We start from the raw sequence: 20,948 nt of genomic DNA, 5'->3' as shown, positions 1-20,948 counted from the left end.
GCACATGCTGGTTCCCTCCAGCCGACATCAATATGGTACAGCAGTCTGCACCGCCAATCAAGAATTCACAAAATGGGACAAACACCAAATTGAGACTTGCATGCAGAATTCTGCAAAAATATATCCTCTGTGTACAACATAAAACACCAAATAATGCATGAGGAGCAGAATTAGGCCGATACCCGCTAATTATCAAAATCCAGAAAAGAGCCGTTAAATTCTACAACCACCTAAAAGGAAGCGATTCCCAAACCTTCCATAACAAAGCCATCCCATACAGAGAGATTAACCTGGAGAAGAGTCCCCTAAGCAAGCTGGTCCTGGGGCTCCGTTCACAAACACACCCCACAGAGCCCCAGGGCAGCAACACAATTAGACCCAACCAAATCATGAGAAAACAAAAAGATAATTACTTGACACATTGGAAAGAATTAACAAAAAAACTGAGCAAACTAGAATGCTATTTGGCCCTAAATAGAGAGTACACAGTGGCAGAATACCTTACCACTATGACTGACCCAAACTTAAGGAAAGCTTTGACTATGTACAGACTCAGTGAGCATAGCCTTGCTATTGAGAAAGGCAGCCATAGGCAGATCTGGCTCTCAAGAGAAGACAGGCTATGTGCACACTGCCCACAAAATGAGGTGGAAAATGAGCTGCACTTCCTAACCTCCTGCCCAATGTATGACCATATTAGAGACACATATTTCCCTCAGATTACACAGATCCACAAAGAATTCTAAAACAAACTCTTTGATGAACTCCCATATCTACTGGGTGAAATACCACATTGTGCCATCACAGCAGCAAGATTTGTGACCTGTTGCCACAAGAAAAGGGCAACCAATGAAGAACAAACACCATTGTAAATACAACCCATATTTATATTTATTTATTTTCCCTTTGTACTTTAACCATTTGCACATCGTTACAACACTGTATATATACATAATACCACATTTGTAATGTCTTGATTATTTTGGAACTTCTGTGAGTGTAATGTTTACTGTTCATTTTTATTGTTTATTTCACTTTCGTATATTATCTACTTCACTTGCTTTGGCAATGTTAACATATGTTTCCCATGCAAATAAAGCCCCTTGAATTGAATTGAGAGAGAGCGCGAGAGCGAGAGAAAGTGGATAAATAATGGGGTCTTAAACTCAGGGAAACAAGGCAATGAGCCAGCAGGCATTTACAATTTACCCAGGTAAACTGTGGGGGGTTTATCTGAAATTGACAATGAATCTGTCCATCCAGGACAATCCCCTGGGATTGTTTATTTAGAGGGAGTGACCTTGTCTGCCTTTGTCCAGAGTAATGAAGGAGATTTTCAATGGATTTCTACATTCTGAAGCCATGTTAAAATAGCAGACAGATGGCACCAATTAGAGTGCTAGAGGAAAATGCCCCCACACACACAAACACACACACACACACGCACACACACAAACACGCTTCGTGCACACACACACACATAGAGGAAAGGACATTACACTACTAAAAACGAGTTTGCGGCATTCCTCTCCAAACCTCCCTTTTTGACACCCCTGACACAGCCATGTCAGCACGAGTCCCATGCATGAGCATACAACTGTCTTCTTTCAATGGGAGGAACATATTAACTATACATATACTTTCCGAATGAACTGTACTAGGACCCCTTGACTTTTTCCACATTTTGTTACGTTTAAGTCTTATTCTAAAATGTATTAAATAAAAAACGTTCCTCATCAATCTACACACAATACCCCATAATGACAAAGCGAAAACTGGTTCTAGAAATTTTAACAAATTTTTTCAAAATAAAAAACAGTAAGTACCTTATTTATATAAGTATTCAGACCCTTTGCTATGAGACTCAAAATTGAGCTCAAGTGCATCCTGTTTCCACTGATCATCCTTGAGATGTTTCTACAACTTGATTGGAGTCCACCTGTGGTAAATTCAATTGATTGGACATGATTTGGAAAGGCACACACATGTCTATATAAGGTCCCACAGTTGACAGTGCATTTCAGAGCAAAAACCAAGCCATGTGGGTGAAGGAATTGTGCGTAGAGCTCAGAGACAGGATTGTGTTGAGGAAAAATCTGAGGAAGGGTTACAAAACAGTTCTGCAACATTGAAGGTCCCCAAGAACACAGGGGCCTCCATCATTCTTAAATTGAAGAAGTTTAGAACCACAAAGACTCTTCCTAGAGCTGGCCGCCCGGCCAAACTGAGCAATCGGGGGAAAAGGGCCTTGGTCAGGGAGGTGACCAAGAACCCGATGTTCACTCTGACAGAGCTCCAGAGTTCCTCTGTGGAGATGGGAGAACCTTCCAGAAGGACAACCATCTTTGCAGCACTCCACCAATCAGGCCTTTATGGTAGAGTGGCCAGACGGAAGCCACTCCTCAGTAAAATGCACATGACTATCCCACTTGGAGTTTGCCAAAAGGCACCTAAAGGACTCTCAGACCATGAGAAACAAGATTCTCTGGTCTGATGAAACAAAGATTGAACTCTTTGACCTGAATACCAAGAGTCACATCTGGAGGAAACCTGACGCCATCCCTAAGGTGAAGCATGGTGGTGGCAGCATCATGCTGTGACAATGTTTTTCAGCGGCAAGGACTGGGATACTAGTCAGGATCAAGGGAAAGATGAACAGAGCAAAGTACAGAAAGATCCTTGATGAAAACCTGCTCAGGACCTCAGACTGGGCGAAGGTTCACCTTCCAAAAGAACAACGACCTTAAGCACACAGCCAAGACAATGCAAGAGAGGCTTCGGGACAAGTCTCTGAATGTCCTTGAGTGGCCCAGCCAGATCCCGGACTTGAACCTGATCGAACAGCTCTGGAGAGACCTGAAAACAGCTGTGCAGCAAAGCTCCCCATCCAACCTGACAGAGCTTGAGATGATCTGCAGAGAAGAATAGGAGAAACTCCACAAATACAGGTGTGTCAAGCTTGTAACGTCATACCCAAGAAGACTCGAGGCTGTAATCGCTGCCAAAGGTCCTTCAACAAAGTACTCAGTAAAGGGTCTGAATACTTATGTAAATGTGATATTTCAGTTTTTTATTTTGAATAAACAGTTTTTGCTTTGTCATTATTGGGTATTGTGTGTAGATTGATGAGGGGGGGAAACAATTTAATCAATTTTAGAATAAGGCTGTAATGTAAAACAAAATGTGGAAAAAGTCAAGGTGTCTGAATACTTTCCGAATGCGCCATATATATGCTTCATACAATCAATACTTTCCTTTTATCAGAAATTCTTTCGACAGACCACCCTCTAAGTATGGCCACAGATGTGACGCACCCAACTCAGGTACAGAGAGTGTCGAGTGAAAGTCTGAGGTCAGCACAGGTGGGCCTATCGCTCTGTGTCACTGTTCTGCCCTTGTAACCATGCTGGTTTAGCTGAGGTGCACAGTTTGTGTTCTGAGCAGCACCAAGACCAGAGGAGCCCGCTTCTCTTTGGAATAATGACTCAGCCTTTCAGTCCTTAGAATGAAGCTGGTAAACCTCACAATTAAAGCTTGAGTCTGTGATAAAAATAAAAAATATAACAGGGCACGTGTTTTGGTATATAGCTGAGGGATGGGTTAAGGAACTGTAACCTCTCTTAAAATTAATAGACAGCACTCTATATGCAAGGACTGACAGTCCATGATATGTAAGAGATCGTTTTAAACATATTTTGTTGTTTGTAAACAATGAGTAATAAAACCTAATATTTTAGGTTATGTTAATGACTGATATGCTAAGCTCATGAGGCATTTATAAATTCTTCAAGAATCAATAGGTTTCAATTAAGAATTTAAATTACCATTGAACAGCATCCCAAATCCCAGAATAAAGCTTTAACCACATCAGTTAATTAGCTAGCCAGTTAGCTGCACACTCATACGTTTTTTATCAATAAAGATACGTCGAGGAGTTTATGAGTGTGCGGGCTCTATTTACTTTATACCGACTTTTTGCGGCCCTGCATGCAAGTTAAGGATGTGCGTTAAATCACATTTGACTATTGAGTAATAAACTCTGCAGTAAAAAGTGGGATCAATCAAATACCTATTAATGGTTTGATTGGATTGGTTGATTGACTGGGTGAACAGTAGGCCTTCATCAAATGTCATGTCATCATTTACAAGACAGGAAAGGATTAAAGAAGCGGACTGCATGAATCATACACCTCTGCAACCAAGTATAGTGAAATACAGTGAAATAGTTGAGTAGCATGAAAGATGTAGGGATGGATTTTGGTCACATTTCTATTTTAAACACTGCTTTACTGGCACACTGTGGGACCTTATATAGAACAATATGTAACTTTTCAACAACATGGGTTTGGGTACAACAACAAAAAAGAAGCAAGACAGCACCAAGCACCTCTTTTTACCATACAATAATCACATTATTTTGTTAAATCACACAGCAGCTAGGCTACACAACAGACCGTTTGCTAAATACTTATAGGAAATATTCTATCATCAGCCAGGGCTGATAGTGGTACCATCCGAACAATGTGAGGTCTCCTACCTTTCACGGGATTACTCTGTGCCTTCACTGGCCATTCGCTCTCTTCCAAACAGCAAGCGTTGTTACGATGCGTTGACTGACGGAAGTCATGGAACGAATACTTAGAAAAATCTACCGTTTGCGTTGTGTGTTCTTTTTATACTTTTACATTGTGTTTTCTTTCGGGGCTGTAGACTGCCAGCCCCCGTCCCAGGCGCGGTTTGGAGAGGAAGTGAGCGGAGAGTACGGGCTCGTGGGAGGGGCTTGAGTTGACTCCCACTGCCTCCGCCACCTGCTGTCAAGTATCCCTGACTGCAGTGAGCAGTTCAGGGCGGGGCTCAATGTGGGCGGAGTCAGACGTTTGACTCCGCCCACGTTTGACCACGCCCACTGTTTTGGGGGGTTCATCTGAGGTTTGACAGTCACACACTGAATACAAACACACACGTTTTTGCAAGGCACACGTTGAATACAAACATATTTCACTTTTGAAGATTGTAAGAGATATTATATAAAGTGGTACCAGCACATGTGTTTTTGCTTCATGCTATATTTGAGACAAGCAACTGATGTTTGACCCCAAAAAAACATCTGGGTCAGATGGTTTAGACCCTTTATTCTTTAAGGTTGCTGCCCATATCGTCACCAAGCCTATCTCCAACCTTTTTAACCTGTCTCTGGGGATGTTCCCATTGCTTGGAAGGCAGCCACAATTCATCATTTATTTAAAGGGAGAGATCAAGCTGATCCTAACTGTTATAGGCCTATTTCTATTTTGTCCTGTTTATCAAAAGTGTTGGAAAAACGTGTCAATAATCAACTGACTGGCTTTCTTGATGTCTATAGTATTCTCTCGGGTTTGCAATCTGGTTTCCGTTCAGGTTATGGATGTGTCACTGCAACCTTAAAGGTCCTCAATGATGTCACCATTGCCCTTGATTCTAAGCAATATTGTGCTGCTATTTTTATTGACTTGGCCAAAGCTTTTGATACGGTAGACCATTCCATTCTTGTGGGCCGGCTAAGGAGTATTGGTGTCTCTGAGGGGTCTTTGGCCTGGTTTGCTAACTACCTCTCTCAAAGAGTGCAGTGTATAAAGTCAGAAAATCTGCAGTCTCAGCCACTGCCTGTCACCAAGAGCATACCCCAAGGCTAAATCTTAGGCCCCACGCTCTTCTCAATTTACATCAACAACATAGCTCAGGCAGTAGGAAGCTCTCTTATCCATTTATATGCAGATGATAGTCTTATACTCGGCTGGCCCCTCCACGGATTTTGTGCTAAATGCTCTACAACAAAGCTTTCTTAGTGTCCAACGAGCTTTCTCTACCCTTAACCTTGTTCTGAACACCTCCAAAACAAAGGTCATGTGGTTTGGTAAGAAGAATGCCCCTCTTCCCACAGGTATTATTACTACCTCTGATGGTTTAGAGCTTGCGGTAGTCACCTTATACAAGTACCTGGGAGTATGGCTAGACGGTGGACTGTCCTTCTCTCAGCACATATCAAAGCTGCAGGCTTAAGTTAAATCTAAACTTGGTTTCCTCTAACGAAATCGCTCCTCTTTCACCCCAGCTGCCAAACTAACCCTGATTCAGATGACCATCCTACCCATGCTAGATTACGGAGACATCATTTATAGATCGGCAGGTAAGGGTGCTCGAGCGGCTAGACGTTCTTTACCATTCGGCCATCAGATTTGCCACCAATGCTCCTTATAGGACACATCACTGCACTCTATACTCCTCTGTAAACTGGTCATCTCTTTATACCCGTCGCAAGACGCACTGGATGATGCTTATTTATAAAACCCTCTCAGGCCTCACTCCCCCCTATCTGAGATATCTACTGCAGCCATCATCCTCCACATACAACACCTGTTCTGCCAGTCACATTCTGTTAAAGGTCGCCAAAGCACACACATCCCTGGATCGCTCCTCTTTTCAGTGTGCTGCAGCTAGCGACTGGAACGAGCTGCAACAAACACTCAAACTGGACAGTTTTATCTCAATCTCTTCATTCAAAGACTCAATCATGGACACTTACTGAGAGTTGTGGCTGCTTTGTGTGATGTATTGTTGTCTCTACCTTCTTGACCTTTGTGCTGTTGACTGTGCCCAATAATGTTTGCACCATGTTGTGTTGCTACCATGTTGTTGTTATGTTTCTACCATGCTGTGTTGTCATGTGTTGCTGCCTTGCTATGTTGTTGTATTAGGTCTCTCTTTATGTAGTGTTGTGTTGTCTCTCTTGTTGTGATGTGTGTTTTGTCCTAAAGTTATATTGAATTTATTTATTTTAATCCCAGGCCCCCATCCCCACAGGATGCCTTTTGGTAGGCCGTCATTGTAAATAAGAATTTGTTCTTAACTGACTTGCCTAGTTAAATAAAGGTTAAATAAAATAAACATTGTTGCAGTGAACAGACTTATTTATGTCATGTGCTGTTAAAATTGTGTTGATAAATGTTATAACTTTGTAATTATATTATTTCATTGAGCATATATATACACAGTTACTACCTATCCTGATTTATACTGCTATTTACTTTCCTCATGAGAATGGAGACAGACTTCACCATATAGACATACTGACAAGCTGAATGTGCTTTGTACGTTAAGTTATACCAGCTCCAGTAAAGAGATCAGAGACTCGGGTGACTTCTACATCTTCTTTACTAAACAACACAATTAACAATTAACACAGCAGACAAAAACAAGGTTTGACCACTCCTCAAAATGGCTTCACTCCTGCTCCTCAAAAGAGGCAGACAGTAAATGTTCTTGTTATCAACTGCCTCCACATAGAACATCTCATAATCTCTCTAACTGGAACATGAACGTTTCCTAGAGGAGAATATTTCCTCTTCATCCAGGCCATCATACAACCGTAGTTCTTTAAGGGTTGTAATGCGGTCTTCCCCGCCCATCCCAATTACACTAGGGAGGGAAACAGTGCCTTTAAATGTTTTGTCGTTTGCACCTCCTTGCTGCTCTAGGGTGTCCCTTTGAAGAACATCTGCTTCCTTGAAGAAAAAGGAGAATAAATATGAGTAGAACCTCATTGATTGGCTGATCAAGTCAAATTACACCCCACTTTCACAATACCACCATGCAAACAAAAGCTCCTATTACTAAAGGGGTTTTTACTATAACTACTCAACAAGTTGTCACAACTATTATATCTTGCCATGCATCAAGCCTTCAGCCTTACACACAGTAGACTACATACCCAGTTCACAGCTCCCAGTTCGCCGTGCATTTTGTTCCCAGTATCCTCTAGAAAGAAAACAGATTGTGGTCATTAAGTAATGTAAGGGAACCTCTTGGGATGTGTGTACCTGAATGCACCTTACTTTAGCTAACAGCCTATACAGTACCTGATCCTGCAGAGCTGGATGCTGATGTGACATGCTGTGACTTCTTGGGGGGGGAAGTCTTCTACATCATCCTGAAATATATTGGAGAGGGGCGGGTTTAAGTCATTTAAACATTGGTTTAAGACTATACCACTCATCATATGAGAGGGGGGTTAAGTCTTTAAACATTGGTTTAAGACTATACCACTCATCATGACACCTCCTACCTGTAGTGTGTTTTGTTTTCGCTGCCTTTTTCGATCTTTCAACCTCTCTTCTTCAGACCTTAGTGAGTGAATGACATACATTACATACATTCAATATATTCAGGTCAGTCTGGCTACAGTGAAACAAGTGATTTTAAGGATGCAAATGAAAAGTTTTTGTAAATATTCAAGACTTACGGCATGGGAAAGTTCTGCAGGAGAACTAGGCACCATCATCGCCTAATTTGCTGCATGTTTTCCTTTGAAAAAGAAAATCACACAATCGGATGGTTATCCCAAAAAAAAATTATATCCACTAGTGATGAGAATTTCATAATTTATACATGCCTCAGTGAAATCACACTGTGCTTCCATTGCAATGTACAGAGTGTACTGTAAGTTAAGTAGGTTGTTAAGTTTGATAGTTATGATAACAACAATAATGATAAACACCCCCAGAATATATTTCAGGATGTAGAAGACATCCCCCCCCAAGAAGTCACATCAGCATCCAGCTCTGCAGGAGTTTGATGTATGAATTGTGTATGTCGTGTAAAAACTGTAGGAAATAGGTCCCAAAAAGTGTCAGGAATAATAAACAAGAAAAAGTATGAGCAATAACAATAGTGTGCTTTGCATGCCGCAAGCACAGAAATAATAATAACGTTTCATGTAATAACAGAAAATAGGACTAATATAATATACTGAATAGCCAACATCTTACCATCAAAACAAACACCCCACAGATGTTTGAGAAACCTTGCTTTGGTAGGCCCTGTGGTGTGAACAAGGTACAATTTTCAGTAAAGGAATGACAATCAAATGGTACAGTTCAGTGGAATCATTTAAAGGAATATCTAACCTGATCATCCACACCAAAAGTCCTCCAAGGTCCAGGGGACAAGATCAGAGCAATGTTTCTGTGAACACAGTATATGTGAAAGTAAATAAAAAAGTACAATTCAACAGCTTAGCATGCATAAAAGTTTTGAACACAGTTGGAACTAAATTAGCCTAGAGGCTCAAACTCCAATTCTTTTTTGGGGGAGGGGGGGGGGGGTTCAATGAGTTCAATGAGAACTGCCCCAACTGATAATGTTATCTATGGTTCTGTTTCCATCTGTTTAATGCACCGAATGGGAAATTATGTATCGTACATACATATTTTACATATTACATTTTACTTTAAATAAAACAGAACCATAGATAATAAAAAATAAAAAATAAATAAATGGGCAAGTGGTCTTAAACTGAACTACCACTATCCAGATGGGATGAAACCGGGTGCCCTAAAAACCTGAATGGTTGGGTGCGACTTTCATCTCTCTAGCCAGTGCCATGGAAAGATCTAGAAAGAAATTCTCCCTGGCTTGTGGCCTCAGTATCTGTTAAATGTGTTCAAATATGAACAGACACATTTTGACATACAACTTTTAAACCTATGACTTTAAAGTTGTAGGATGTATACTGAAAGAGAGGTAGTGGTTAATGAAACATAGCTATGACGCATTATAATTCTAGCAAAGAATAAGATCGGCAATGAGCAACTTCGTTTTACAGTAAACAAACAATAACAAAGGCAAAACTAAATTTACTTACACATATTGTCCAATGTCCAGGTTCCCATACTGGAATAAGAATCCACTGCAGACTTGCTGCATTCTCCTAGGAAAGGAAAATAATAGTTGAATATAAAACGTGAGTACTTCGTTATTACAAATATAATAGCCAACACAATAAGAAATGGATGAATCATTAAAGAAATTACCGGCAGGTGATCATGGGGTTCAATGATGCTGGTGAAAACCAAGTAGCAGTGACATGGATGTTTGCAGCAAACACAGTGTGTCACATTTCTACAACTGAAGCCACACTTTATGATTGTGAACTCTGAAAGAGAGGAATAACAGTAAAGTAACAAGTTATACAATTAAACTAAATACACTGATGTCACTGAAAAAAAATAGGGAAAATCAAAAAAACTTGAACATCAAATATATTCAAGAAACAAAGAAAGAAATAGTACCTCTGTGCCTCACTGAAGCATGTCCTTTGATGTGGTTGTTGACCATATATTGTTCAGCCTTATGTGCAGAAGGGGCAGTGATGAAGTTGACTGCTGCTGAATTTTTTTTATTTTGGGACTCTGGCCCTCCAATAACACACTAACGTGTCTCTATACATCAAAGAAAATAAGCATAGACATAAAATGGCATGATAATTAGAAAGGCATAAAAAAAGCAATAGGCATTTCATTATTGTATATACTATGTCTAGGCTGTGAAGACTCACTATGTGTAACTTAAGGAATGGCGGTCGGCATCAACGATACACATTTAGAGCCAGCCAAACACATGGCATACATTGAAGAAACACAAAAAAGAATCAACGATCAAATCGATTACATAACTGTACATGTAAACCTAGGCTCACTGCTCAAGTAGGCACATTTGTCCAAATAAGATTCCCTCATTGTAAGGAATTAGCTAGCTCACATGCAAAAGGGTGCTATTGCTACTTAGCTAGCTCACGTGCAAAAGGGTGCAAATTAACGCTATGCTAACATCGGTGCAGTAGTTGGTCATATAAAAACATACCACTGCACTGGAATAACATGAATATACAAAGTACATTATGCATGATGACAGTCTCACTTACTTCCATGGTTTATATTTTTATCCATGTAGGTTATGCTCGATTAAGATTAGCTTTCGTTGATGTTGATACTTTCGACGTTTACCTCAACTTGGATGACCTTTAAGGAGACGGGAAGGGTTCAGGGTTAAACGCGTTTGACTCCTCTCACATTGAGCCTGGCCCCGACGTTTGACTCCATCCACATTGAGCCCGGCCCCGAACTGCACGCTGCAGTCAGGGGCTTCTCCCTGCTGTAGCGCGATTGGAGGACAGAGCACATGGCACAGGCACTTGGCCAGGGAGTCAGTGATAACTCATAAATAATTAACGGTAAATATTAAACGGTCTAGTGGAGGAATAGATAAATATATTAAACCCTATCCATAGCCTTATCAGTTCAACCCATAACTAAACATACACTAGCCCTGATCATCTCCAACCCCTAGGCTATCAGAACTCAAACCAAGGCCTAACTTTATTTCCAAATCTAATCCTAGGGCAGCCTCATTTCCAACCCTAATCCAAATTTGAAGACAGATTTGAGAAAAACAACAACAAGTACAGATACCCAAAAAAACTACCTAAGTAGTACTTTCAAGTATTTTTACTTAAGTACTTTACACCACTGCTGAAGTCACACCTTTTTCATTTACAAGTGAATACAGTATGTGCACATCAACACTAGAGGGTGGTGTAGTATCTTGTATTGACCCTTAAGGCAACGCTTTACCTCAAGCCTGCAGATATAATGCTTTATAAATTGTTACAGGCATGTATGAGCCTTCAATGTCTTATTTTGAGGCTTATGATATGTCTCTCTATGTATCAACATTTCAACGGACAAAATTTGACTGGTACTTAGTCAGGCTCATTATTAGAAAGCATTACAAGGGAGGTTGTTCTCGTGATGTCTTCAATTGCATTACATCTGCAGGTATTGCAGATTTAACATGTTACCACACTTACTCTACAATAGGCTTTCATTGAGCGATCACAATCAGTGTCCCATGCACCAAGGAACAATCAAAATCAAATCAGATTATATTTGTCACGTTCTTCATAAACAACAGGTGTAGACTAACAGTGAAATGCTTACTTACTTCCTAACAATGCAGCGAAAATAGAAAAATAAAATAACTAATATAACACGTAATAATAAAAGTAATAATAAATACACAACGAGTAATGATAGCTTGGCTAAATACAAAGGGTACCAGTAATAAGTCCATGTGCAGGGGTACGAGGTAATTGAGCTAGATATGTACATGTAACTATGAATGAAGTGACAAGGTAATACGATAGATAATAAAAAGTAGCAGGCAGCAGTGTATGTGAAGAGTCAAAAATGTTAGTGCAAAAAGGGTCAATGCAGATAGTCTGGGTAGCTATTTGGTTAACTATTTAACTAACTAAGTAACTTAACTTCTGATCAGTCTTATAGCTTGGGGGTAGGAGCTGTTCAGGGTCCTGTTGGTCCCAGACTGCATCAGTACCGCTTACCGTGCAGTAGCAGAGAGAACAATCTATGACATGGGTGGCTGGAGTGTTTTATCAGAGTCAGAGTGCCATGCACCATCAAACTATCCCAACCAGTTGCCATGCACCATCAGCTTTCCCAATCATGTGCCATGCACCATCAGCTATCCCAATCAGTGTGCCATGCACCATCAGCTATCCCAACCAGTGTGCCATGCACCATCAGCTTTCCCAATCAGTGTGCCATGCACCATCAGCTTTCCAATCAGTGTGCCATGCACCATCAGCTATCCAATCCAGTGTGCCATGCACCATCAGCTACCCAATCAGTGTGCCATGCACCATCAGCTTATCCCAACAGTGTGCCATGCACCATCAGCTTCCCAATCAGTGTGCCATGCACCATCAGCTATCCCAACCAGTGTGCCATGCACCATCAGCTTTCCCAATCAGTGTGCCATGCACCATCAGCTTTCCCAATCAGTGTGCCATGCAAAACATGCCATGTACTATCCCTCTCAGACTACCAAATACCATCAGAACATCCCATCCCTTGTTTTGGGTCCACATATCAGGAAAACGACCCAGGAGTCGTTCCTGTCAGTTGTGTGCTGTTTACTCATGCATAAAGGTTCATGGGAAAACTGCTCCTTCCTTGATGTGTTTATTACTTTTTTTATTCAACCTTTATTTTGTAAGATGGTTGCCACCACGTAGTCTGGGTTTCAGTCTTTTCCAAATCTTTGGTAAATGACAGGAGCGGCAAGTAATAGCTGAACAGATGTGTCAATCAGGCTAAGTTTCACGCCCCCCAGTGTCGAGAACATAGAGCCGCACAGTGGAGGTGTCATAATACCCATAAAACCTAGCAGTCAAACAGGGAAATGTTTTCCAATCATTTTTACACCATTCATTTTTCCCATAGGGGATTTTAGGAACACTTAAAATAAGGGCTGTGTTTCGTGTATGCTTACCCTGGCGTAACATTTTGATAACCATGTAAATCTCTCTCAGACAAGGAGACATTTATCAATATATTTGACTTTATTTCATCTCATATTTTAAAATGCTAATTAGCATCAAAATAAACATCATGCAAGACTACAAATCCCTGCAAGCTCCTGCTCGGCATCTCTAGCTGACACATTTGCTAACAGGTATTATGTCAATTTAAAACTTGCATAAGACAGTTCACAGAATTGTCAATTTTTCTGAAATGATCCCAAATATGAATTACTAAATTTAGCTAACATTAGATAGTTAATCCAGAGATTCTTAACTTTGCCTCGATTCGGCAGTTTCATTCAGATCATCATGTCATTTGTAGTACTTTATGATTGCCACATAAGCACCTAATTAGATATACATGGTTATCAAAACGTCACGTCAAGGTAAGCCTACATGAAACACAGCACTTATTTTAAATGTTTCTAAAATTCCCATATGGGAAAAATTAATGGTGTAAAAACAATTGGATCCTTGACTTTCTAACCAACAGAACCCAGAGGGTGAAGCACGGTGAATGGGTGCTTGTCAGGGGAGCTATCATCATAAACAGGCTCACCCCAGAGGTGTGTCCTCTCGCCATTCCTCTACAATATATCCTGTACACTAATGATTGTCGTAGCCAGAACGAGAACAGACACATCCTGAAGTTTGTGGACCACTCTGTAATAGTCCATCTCCTTCATGATAATGAAACTGACCCTGTTGTTGATGATTTTGTACATTGGTGTGACAGTGCATTCATACAACTGAATGTGACAAAAAACAAATATATGTGTATTGATTTCAGGTGTCAACCCCCTACCTCTCAGAACACTATCATCAAGGGCCTGAAGGTAGACACTGTAGACAACTACAAGTATTTTGGCACACATTATTGATAATAACTTTGAGTCTAACACTGACATGCTGTGTAAGGGCCAGCAACGCCTTTTTTTGTCTCAGACAACTGGCAAAGTTCCAGGTAGAAAGGACCTTGATGAGTCTTTTATAAGTCGTACATAGAGTCTGTCTTAACATTTTCTTTGATTTGCTGGTACGGCAACCTCGGTGTAAAAGTAAAAAATAGCTAGCTAGCTAGAAATAGTGAAAGTGGGCAGTAAGATCACAGGAGTCCAGCAGAGTCTGTCTGATCTGTACAACAGACAAGTGGCGAGGAAGGCAGAATTCATCCTGTCTGACTGTGCCTACTCCCCTACACCTTGAGTTCCAGGTCTGGCTCCTGGTTTAGATTCCCCACTGTTAAGACTAACAGTCGCAAGCAGTCCTTTACCCCTATGGCCATTGCCCTTTTGAATACAGAGAAGAGGTAGGCAGGCTAGGGATGATGAGGATGTTGAGAATGATGATGGTGATGTTTTTTTGTTTATGTCAGTACATTGACACATTGTTCACGAGATGATCTAAGAATGCACGGAGCACTTCACTTATTAGGCAACTTTGATTGTTATACTTGTGTACTGCTGCTAATGTCGATCACTAGAAGTCTACTGTATATAATTGGCTGTCAGGCAGATGACTTGATGGAATAGCCCATTGTATTACCTACAACTGTGTCTCATTGTGATCCATGTGGATTCTATTGTTCAATGTTGTTATTTATGCTCCTATGCTGAAAAACAAAGTGTCCCCTGGGACAATAAACTTGAACTTGCCATCTACCCATTCAGTTCACCAACAAAAAAGAACAGGCATATTTTTTGTTTTATTTTTATTGTCTATATCCATTTTATTATAACTATTATCAAGAACATATTATATAATTTCCTTCAGTAATGAACCTTCTTAGAAAAGAATAAATTACATTGGTCTAGGTGACCAGATTGAGTTCAACAGTCATGGGAATAATTCAGAATGGTCTCACCACAGATGGATGCCTAATTCTCATATGAACAGTTAAAGTACCAATAACTTACATTTAGATATTAGAGGCTAGTGAAAGAAATACAAATGTCCACTACAAACATTATCTATAAAGTCAAAATGGATGGAAGTATTAGTACTAACAACCAATCTTAACAATCTTTGATTACTCTAGTAACAACACCCAATCAAAATATTTCAGTTCATCAGACCTGGAGGTTTTCAGTAGCACCCATGGGCTTAAGCTAGACAGCATTTACCCAGCTAAAAGTAAGAAAACTATAGCCTATTATAGCATGCAGTAGCACTTAACATCTGCTTCTTTAGGCTTAGTCAGTACCCTACTAATACAATAAAGTATGTGATTGGTAAATGTTTCACCTTGTTCAGCATTACGTGTTTCTCAAAGAAAACAAAGGCTCCAAAATACCAGGCAGTCCGTCAGATATCATATGAGTTAAGACAAAAGCAAAAAGTGTGCAAAAAGATGAAATCGTTCAGTTGTGTCCTCGGTAAAACTGTCATCAAAACATTTCCCAATCAATCATTAATGACTTATACTGTTTTTCAATGCTTTCTTACGGCATCAGTGGCATGACTCTTTATGACATAGCTTGATTAAGAGCTACCAGGTGTACAGGCAGTTTGTATACAAAAGAAAAATCTAGAAATACTATTCCTCTGAATTGGTAAATAAGCTTTATTATTAACGTTACATGTACATTATACATCTTTAATTGGAACTATCCAGCATGTCACTGGTCTGAAAAAAACATTGTTCTTCATACTACGATGGAGTCGTAGTAGTTTACTGAAAGAATACATGAAAATCAACATAGTAATAACAAAAAACTTTGTACAGCTTATACAACTTTGGAGATATTTATAGGATGTTGTACGTACAATATAGTTGCATGCCATTTTCTTCAATATTCTGAACTTTTGGCAACACTGGCACTGCCATATTAAATGTCAGACTTGTCTCGTACAGTTTTGTCACGTGATACATGCAAACTTTATATATTTAAAATAGAAACAAATACACAATAACAAAATATCCACGTTGACTACATTGACTCAGACTTGGCTCCTTAGTCAAGATGGACTGGGTTGAGTTGCGGTCCAGTCTTCCATCCAGCATGGCTGCTCCACACAAACCTCTCAGATATACTCAAAAATCCTTACAATGGACCAGGACCGCATTCTTCTGAAAGGCAGAAAATGTGTGACACACACACACACACAAAATCCACTGCTCTTCTATGCACAAAACACACAATCCTCTTGAGCACATATCTGTCCATCGTCCCCCAACACATACACACACAGTGCAATTCCAAATTATAAAAAAACAAAAAACAAAAGGGTGGGTATTTCAGAAGTTCACAGTTGCAGCAGGTGTATGATTGAGGGGTGAAGTCAAGTAGACAAGTTGACGAGCTCATGGGCCACAAACTGTTTCAAGCGCTCCAGGTACTGTCCGTAGAGCTCCACATCGTTGTGGCCAGCGCCCTCCACCCACAGGGGCTCCACGGGCCTCTGGCAGCGCTCGTACAGCGCCAGGCCGTGGGAAAAGTCGATCACCTCGTCCTCTGTCCCGTGAATCACCAGCACTGGAGAAGTCACCTTGGAGATCTTGTCAATACTTTGGGAGGCGAGTTTAGATGGGCAGACGCACCACACACAAGGGAAAGAACAGAGGAAGGGAACTGTTAGGCAAGTATAATTTCCAAGCAATGATAAACAGATGATGATGATGACAGGAATAGGATTTAAAATAACTCAATGTTGTAATTTCAACAGCAGGCAGTTTACCCTTTTAGACTTGTCAACAGCGCCATTCTCTACGGCTGGCACAATTACCGTATTGCCAACGGTTAGGAAAATAAAATAACAAAAAAATAAAAAATAAAAAATAAACATGGGTACACTCGTGATGGCTGCCTGGTATTGTGAAACAATAATTTCCATGGTAATGTAGAATGTTCATTCAAATTATATTAAAACCTCTTGAGAATCCGACCCCTTTTCCCCCAATTTTCGCCTAAAAAGACATACCCAAATCTAACTGCTCAGGCCCTGGCAAGGATATGCATATTCTTGATACCAATTGAAAGGAAACACTTTGAAGTTTGGGAAATGTGAAATTAATGTACGAGAATATAACGCATTATATCTGGTAAAATATAATACATCATCTTTGAAATGCAAGAGAAAGTCCATAATGTACTATTCCAGGTTAGGCGCAATTTAGATTTTGGTCACTAGATGGCATAAGTGTGTGTGCAAACTTTTAGACTGATTCAATAAACCATTCCATTTCTGTACAAAATGTTGTATCAAGACTGCCCAAATGTGCCCAATTGGTTTATTAATACAATTTCAAGTTCATAACTGTGCACTCTCCTCAAACAATAGCACAGTATTCTTTCACTGTAATAGCTACTGAAAATTGGACAGTGCAGGTAGATTAACAAGAATTTAAGCTTTCTGCCCATATCAGATGTCCTGGGAAATGTTCTTGTTACTACAACCTTATGCTAATCACATTAGCCTACGTTAGCTCAACCGTCCCGTGGGGGGGGACACTGATCCCGTAGAGTGGGTCATGCAATGGAATGTATTTTGTGTAATGTCAATTGAGTTGAATCAACAAACCACAGCACATATTGATGAGTATACTTCCTGCTTTGCTCTATGGGTACACTCGCAATGGCCACCAGTCCACCCATTATGCTGTCATTGACTTAAACGGGGACACCTGTTCTATTCATCCTATTTCTATGGCAGGACATGCAGTCAGGACTGGAGGAGATGAGAAAATGTGTCTTTGTTTTTTAAATACGCACTTTCCCAAAGGTTATTTGAACGGTTATAATGGTGACTATGGTCATTTGGCTGACCAATAAGCGTCATCCAAAATTCCATGACAGTCACAGTCCTACAATTCTCCATAACCTGGCAGCAACCAAGGACCACCAGATGGAGCATTTGAGTTCAGAGTGACTCAAACATGACTGCTTTATCCTCTTGACGCTAGAGGTCAGATTTATTTTTTATTTTTTAAATAATGTTCCCAAGGTAAACTGACTATTTCTTAGGTCCAGATCGTAGAATATGCATATAATTTACAGATTAGGATAGAAAACACTCCAAAGTTTCCAAAACGGTCAAAATATTGTCTGTGAGTATAACAAAACTGATTCTGCAGGCAAAAACCTGAGAAAATCTAACCCGGAAGTGATAAAAATTTTTTTTTTAAATCTGTGTTTCCTGGCCCGTCTTTCTTCCATTTAAAGGGGTATCAACCAGATTCCTTTTCCAATGGCTTCCTCAGGCTGTGACCAGGCTTTAGACATAGTTTCAGGCTTTTATTTTGAAAAATGAGTGAGATTTTTCAAAACTAGTCAGGTGTCCTCTGATTAGTTCCTGCGCGCGAGAGGGGTAGCTCTCCATTTTCTTTTTCTCTCTTATTGAATAGGTTACGGTCCGGTTGAAATATTATCGATTATGTTTGTTAAAAACAACCTGAGGATTGATTTATAAAAAACATTTGACATGTTTCTACGAACATTACGGATACTTTTTGGAATTTTTGTCGAACGGAACGAGGCTTTGGTTTTCTGAACATAACGCGCAACCCAAATGGCAAACGTCCGAAGATTATCAAAGGTAAGCGATTAATTTGATTGCTTTTCTGACTTTCGTGACCATGCTAATTTGGGGCTAGCTGTTGTAGCATTGATTGATACACTCACAAAAGCTTGGATTGCTTTCGCTGCAAAGCATATTTTCAAAATCTGACACGATAGGTGGATTAACAACAAGCTAAGCTGTATTTTGGTATATTTCACTTGTGATTGCATGATTATAAATATTTTTTGTAATATTTTGCGCCCTGCAATTCAGCGGTTGTTTAGGAAAATGATCCCGTAAAAGGGATCCGTAGCGCAGAGAAGTTATGCTCTGTGTGTGTGTGTGTCACTCACTTGGGGAAGGCGTCAAAGCAGTAGGTTTTCTTGGTGTCTGGGAAGGCCACTCTCATGCCAGAGGTGAGAGGGGAGTGCAGGACGACCGCGGCGCTCTCGTAGCGTGCCGCCAGGTCCACGGAAGGGACCGTACCGATACTCTGACCATACACGATCACAGTCTCTGGCCTAATACCATACCTGGGGGCAGAGACACAGAACATTATCATCAGCTACACAGCATCAATTACCTGATACTCTGAATAAGGACGATGACAAGGTAGGATGTCGATGATGATGTAGACCAAGAGAAGGATGATGACATAGTTTGTCAGTCAGTCAGTCGGTCGCTATTAACAAGATCCCATCACCCCACTCAGGTCAGAAGTACAGTAGTCAGGAGGGAGCTTAAGTCTAGGATCAGTCGGTGTGGGAGCATTGACGTGTCAATAAGGGGTGTGGTGGGACAAGCAGAAGATACAGATAGAAAAAGAGAGGAGAGGAGAGCGAGAAAGGCATTATTATTATGGAAAATGTGACCAACACAGCCAGTCAGCTGACTTTCCCGGCTATAAACCGCTGCAGGACTGATCACACAAACATCACCAGTTCTACCTAGCCCAGCCTGTACAACACTGACACAAGGGTAGGTCATCCAACTGGTTGGAGAGTGACAGCACAGACATATGATGCGTGGAGGCTCACAGGAGGTCCCAAGTGGTCAAAACCTTCTGATGACAGAGTGGACTAAGTAGGCGCACAGGGCCCATAGGAACTAGACTATATTAAGAACTAGAATTCTCAAATGTGGGTGAGGAATTTTAAATTCAGCCTCTTATTTGCCAGCAACTGTTCTGAGCAGCAGCATTACCTCAAACAGGCTAGCCAGGCTATAGCAGGCTGGCCAAAACCTAACATATGTCAAAACACACTGTGTGTAATGTTTATAACAGTTAATGTAAAACATATGATATAAAGTACAGCCAGGGACTGTAACACTAGTGGATCAGGTGAATGTAAGTGACTTTGTGTGTGTGTGTGTTGCCAGGCCAACTTAGGGCCAATTTCAGCATGAACTCACTTTACCTCACTGAGCACGCTCCATGGTTATACAAGCTCTCCACTACCCAATCATCAATTTATTCCCTGAGACCAATCCAATCTATAACGCAGAGAGAACGAGGGAGAGAGCAAGAGCAAATGAAAGGGAAGAAATAAGGGAAGAACAGCACCACTGACAGTAGAGGTCAAGAAGGGGGAAGCAGCTAGGCTATAAGATAATTGGGTCTCGTGTTCTATACTGGGTCATATTTTCAACTGAAGAGGACCTGCTGCTACGTACGTTAATAGCACGTTAATCACTGCTCTCTCCTGCCCTCAGTCACGACCCATACCATACCAAACCTACTGTGTTGGCTGCCATGGGCACTACTGTGTGTGTGTGTGTGTGTGTGTGTGTGTGTGTGTGTGTGTGTGTGTGTGTGTGTGTGTGTGTGTGTGTGTGTGTGTGTGTGTGTGTGTATGCTGAAGGGATCTTCCTTTTGTCTCCAATCAATAATATGATTGATCAGGAAGTTTGTTGTTTTCACTTCCTGGGGCAGAGGCTGCAGTGGGTATCTGTCTGAAACCTCATTGGAAATCTGTTACTAGGCTACCAGTCAATATTAGACTTGGAAGGATTGACTGCTGGAACACGTCCAAGTGAAAAGAAAATGAAACAGCACTATTCTATTTGCTGTCTCTTATACACATCTAGATGTGTATAAGAGACAGGTCTTATAGCTTGGGGGTAGGAGCTGTTCAGGGTCCTGTTGGTCCCAGACTGCATCAGTACCGCTTACCGTGCAGTAGCAGAGAGAACAATCTATGACATGGGTGGCTGGAGTGTTTTATCAGAGTCAGAGTGCCATGCACCATCA

At 40.7% G+C, this 20,948-nt stretch overlaps 2 protein-coding genes across 3 annotated transcripts in view; both read right to left on the bottom strand.

The window, feature by feature from the left end:
• Nucleotides 1-4,760, bottom strand: part of cemip2 (cell migration inducing hyaluronidase 2) — a 41,308-nt gene extending 36,548 nt beyond the window's left edge. The window contains exon 1 of the mRNA XM_070446870.1: nucleotides 4,538-4,760. The gene's annotated coding sequence lies outside the window, so the exon portion shown is untranslated. The remainder of the gene's footprint in view (nucleotides 1-4,537) is intronic.
• Nucleotides 4,761-15,743: 10,983 nt separating this feature from the next.
• The window catches only part of LOC111974155 (alpha/beta hydrolase domain-containing protein 17B), an 18,075-nt gene continuing 12,870 nt past the window's right edge, over nucleotides 15,744-20,948 (bottom strand). For both annotated transcript variants that reach the window (XM_024001778.2, XM_024001780.2), the window contains exons 3-4: nucleotides 19,051-19,230; nucleotides 15,744-16,706 (exon numbers count right to left, since the gene is read on the bottom strand). In XM_024001778.2, coding sequence (XP_023857546.1) covers nucleotides 16,481-16,706; nucleotides 19,051-19,230 — 406 coding nt within the window. In that variant the 3' untranslated portion in view covers nucleotides 15,744-16,480. The remainder of the gene's footprint in view (nucleotides 16,707-19,050; nucleotides 19,231-20,948) is intronic.

This window comes from Salvelinus sp. IW2-2015, linkage group LG15 (assembly GCF_002910315.2).
Source record: "Salvelinus sp. IW2-2015 linkage group LG15, ASM291031v2, whole genome shotgun sequence".
Classification (NCBI taxonomy): Eukaryota; Metazoa; Chordata; class Actinopteri; order Salmoniformes; family Salmonidae; genus Salvelinus; species Salvelinus sp. IW2-2015.
The sequence above is the reverse complement of the archived record's forward strand: the minus strand, read 5'-3'. Positions and strand labels throughout refer to the sequence as shown.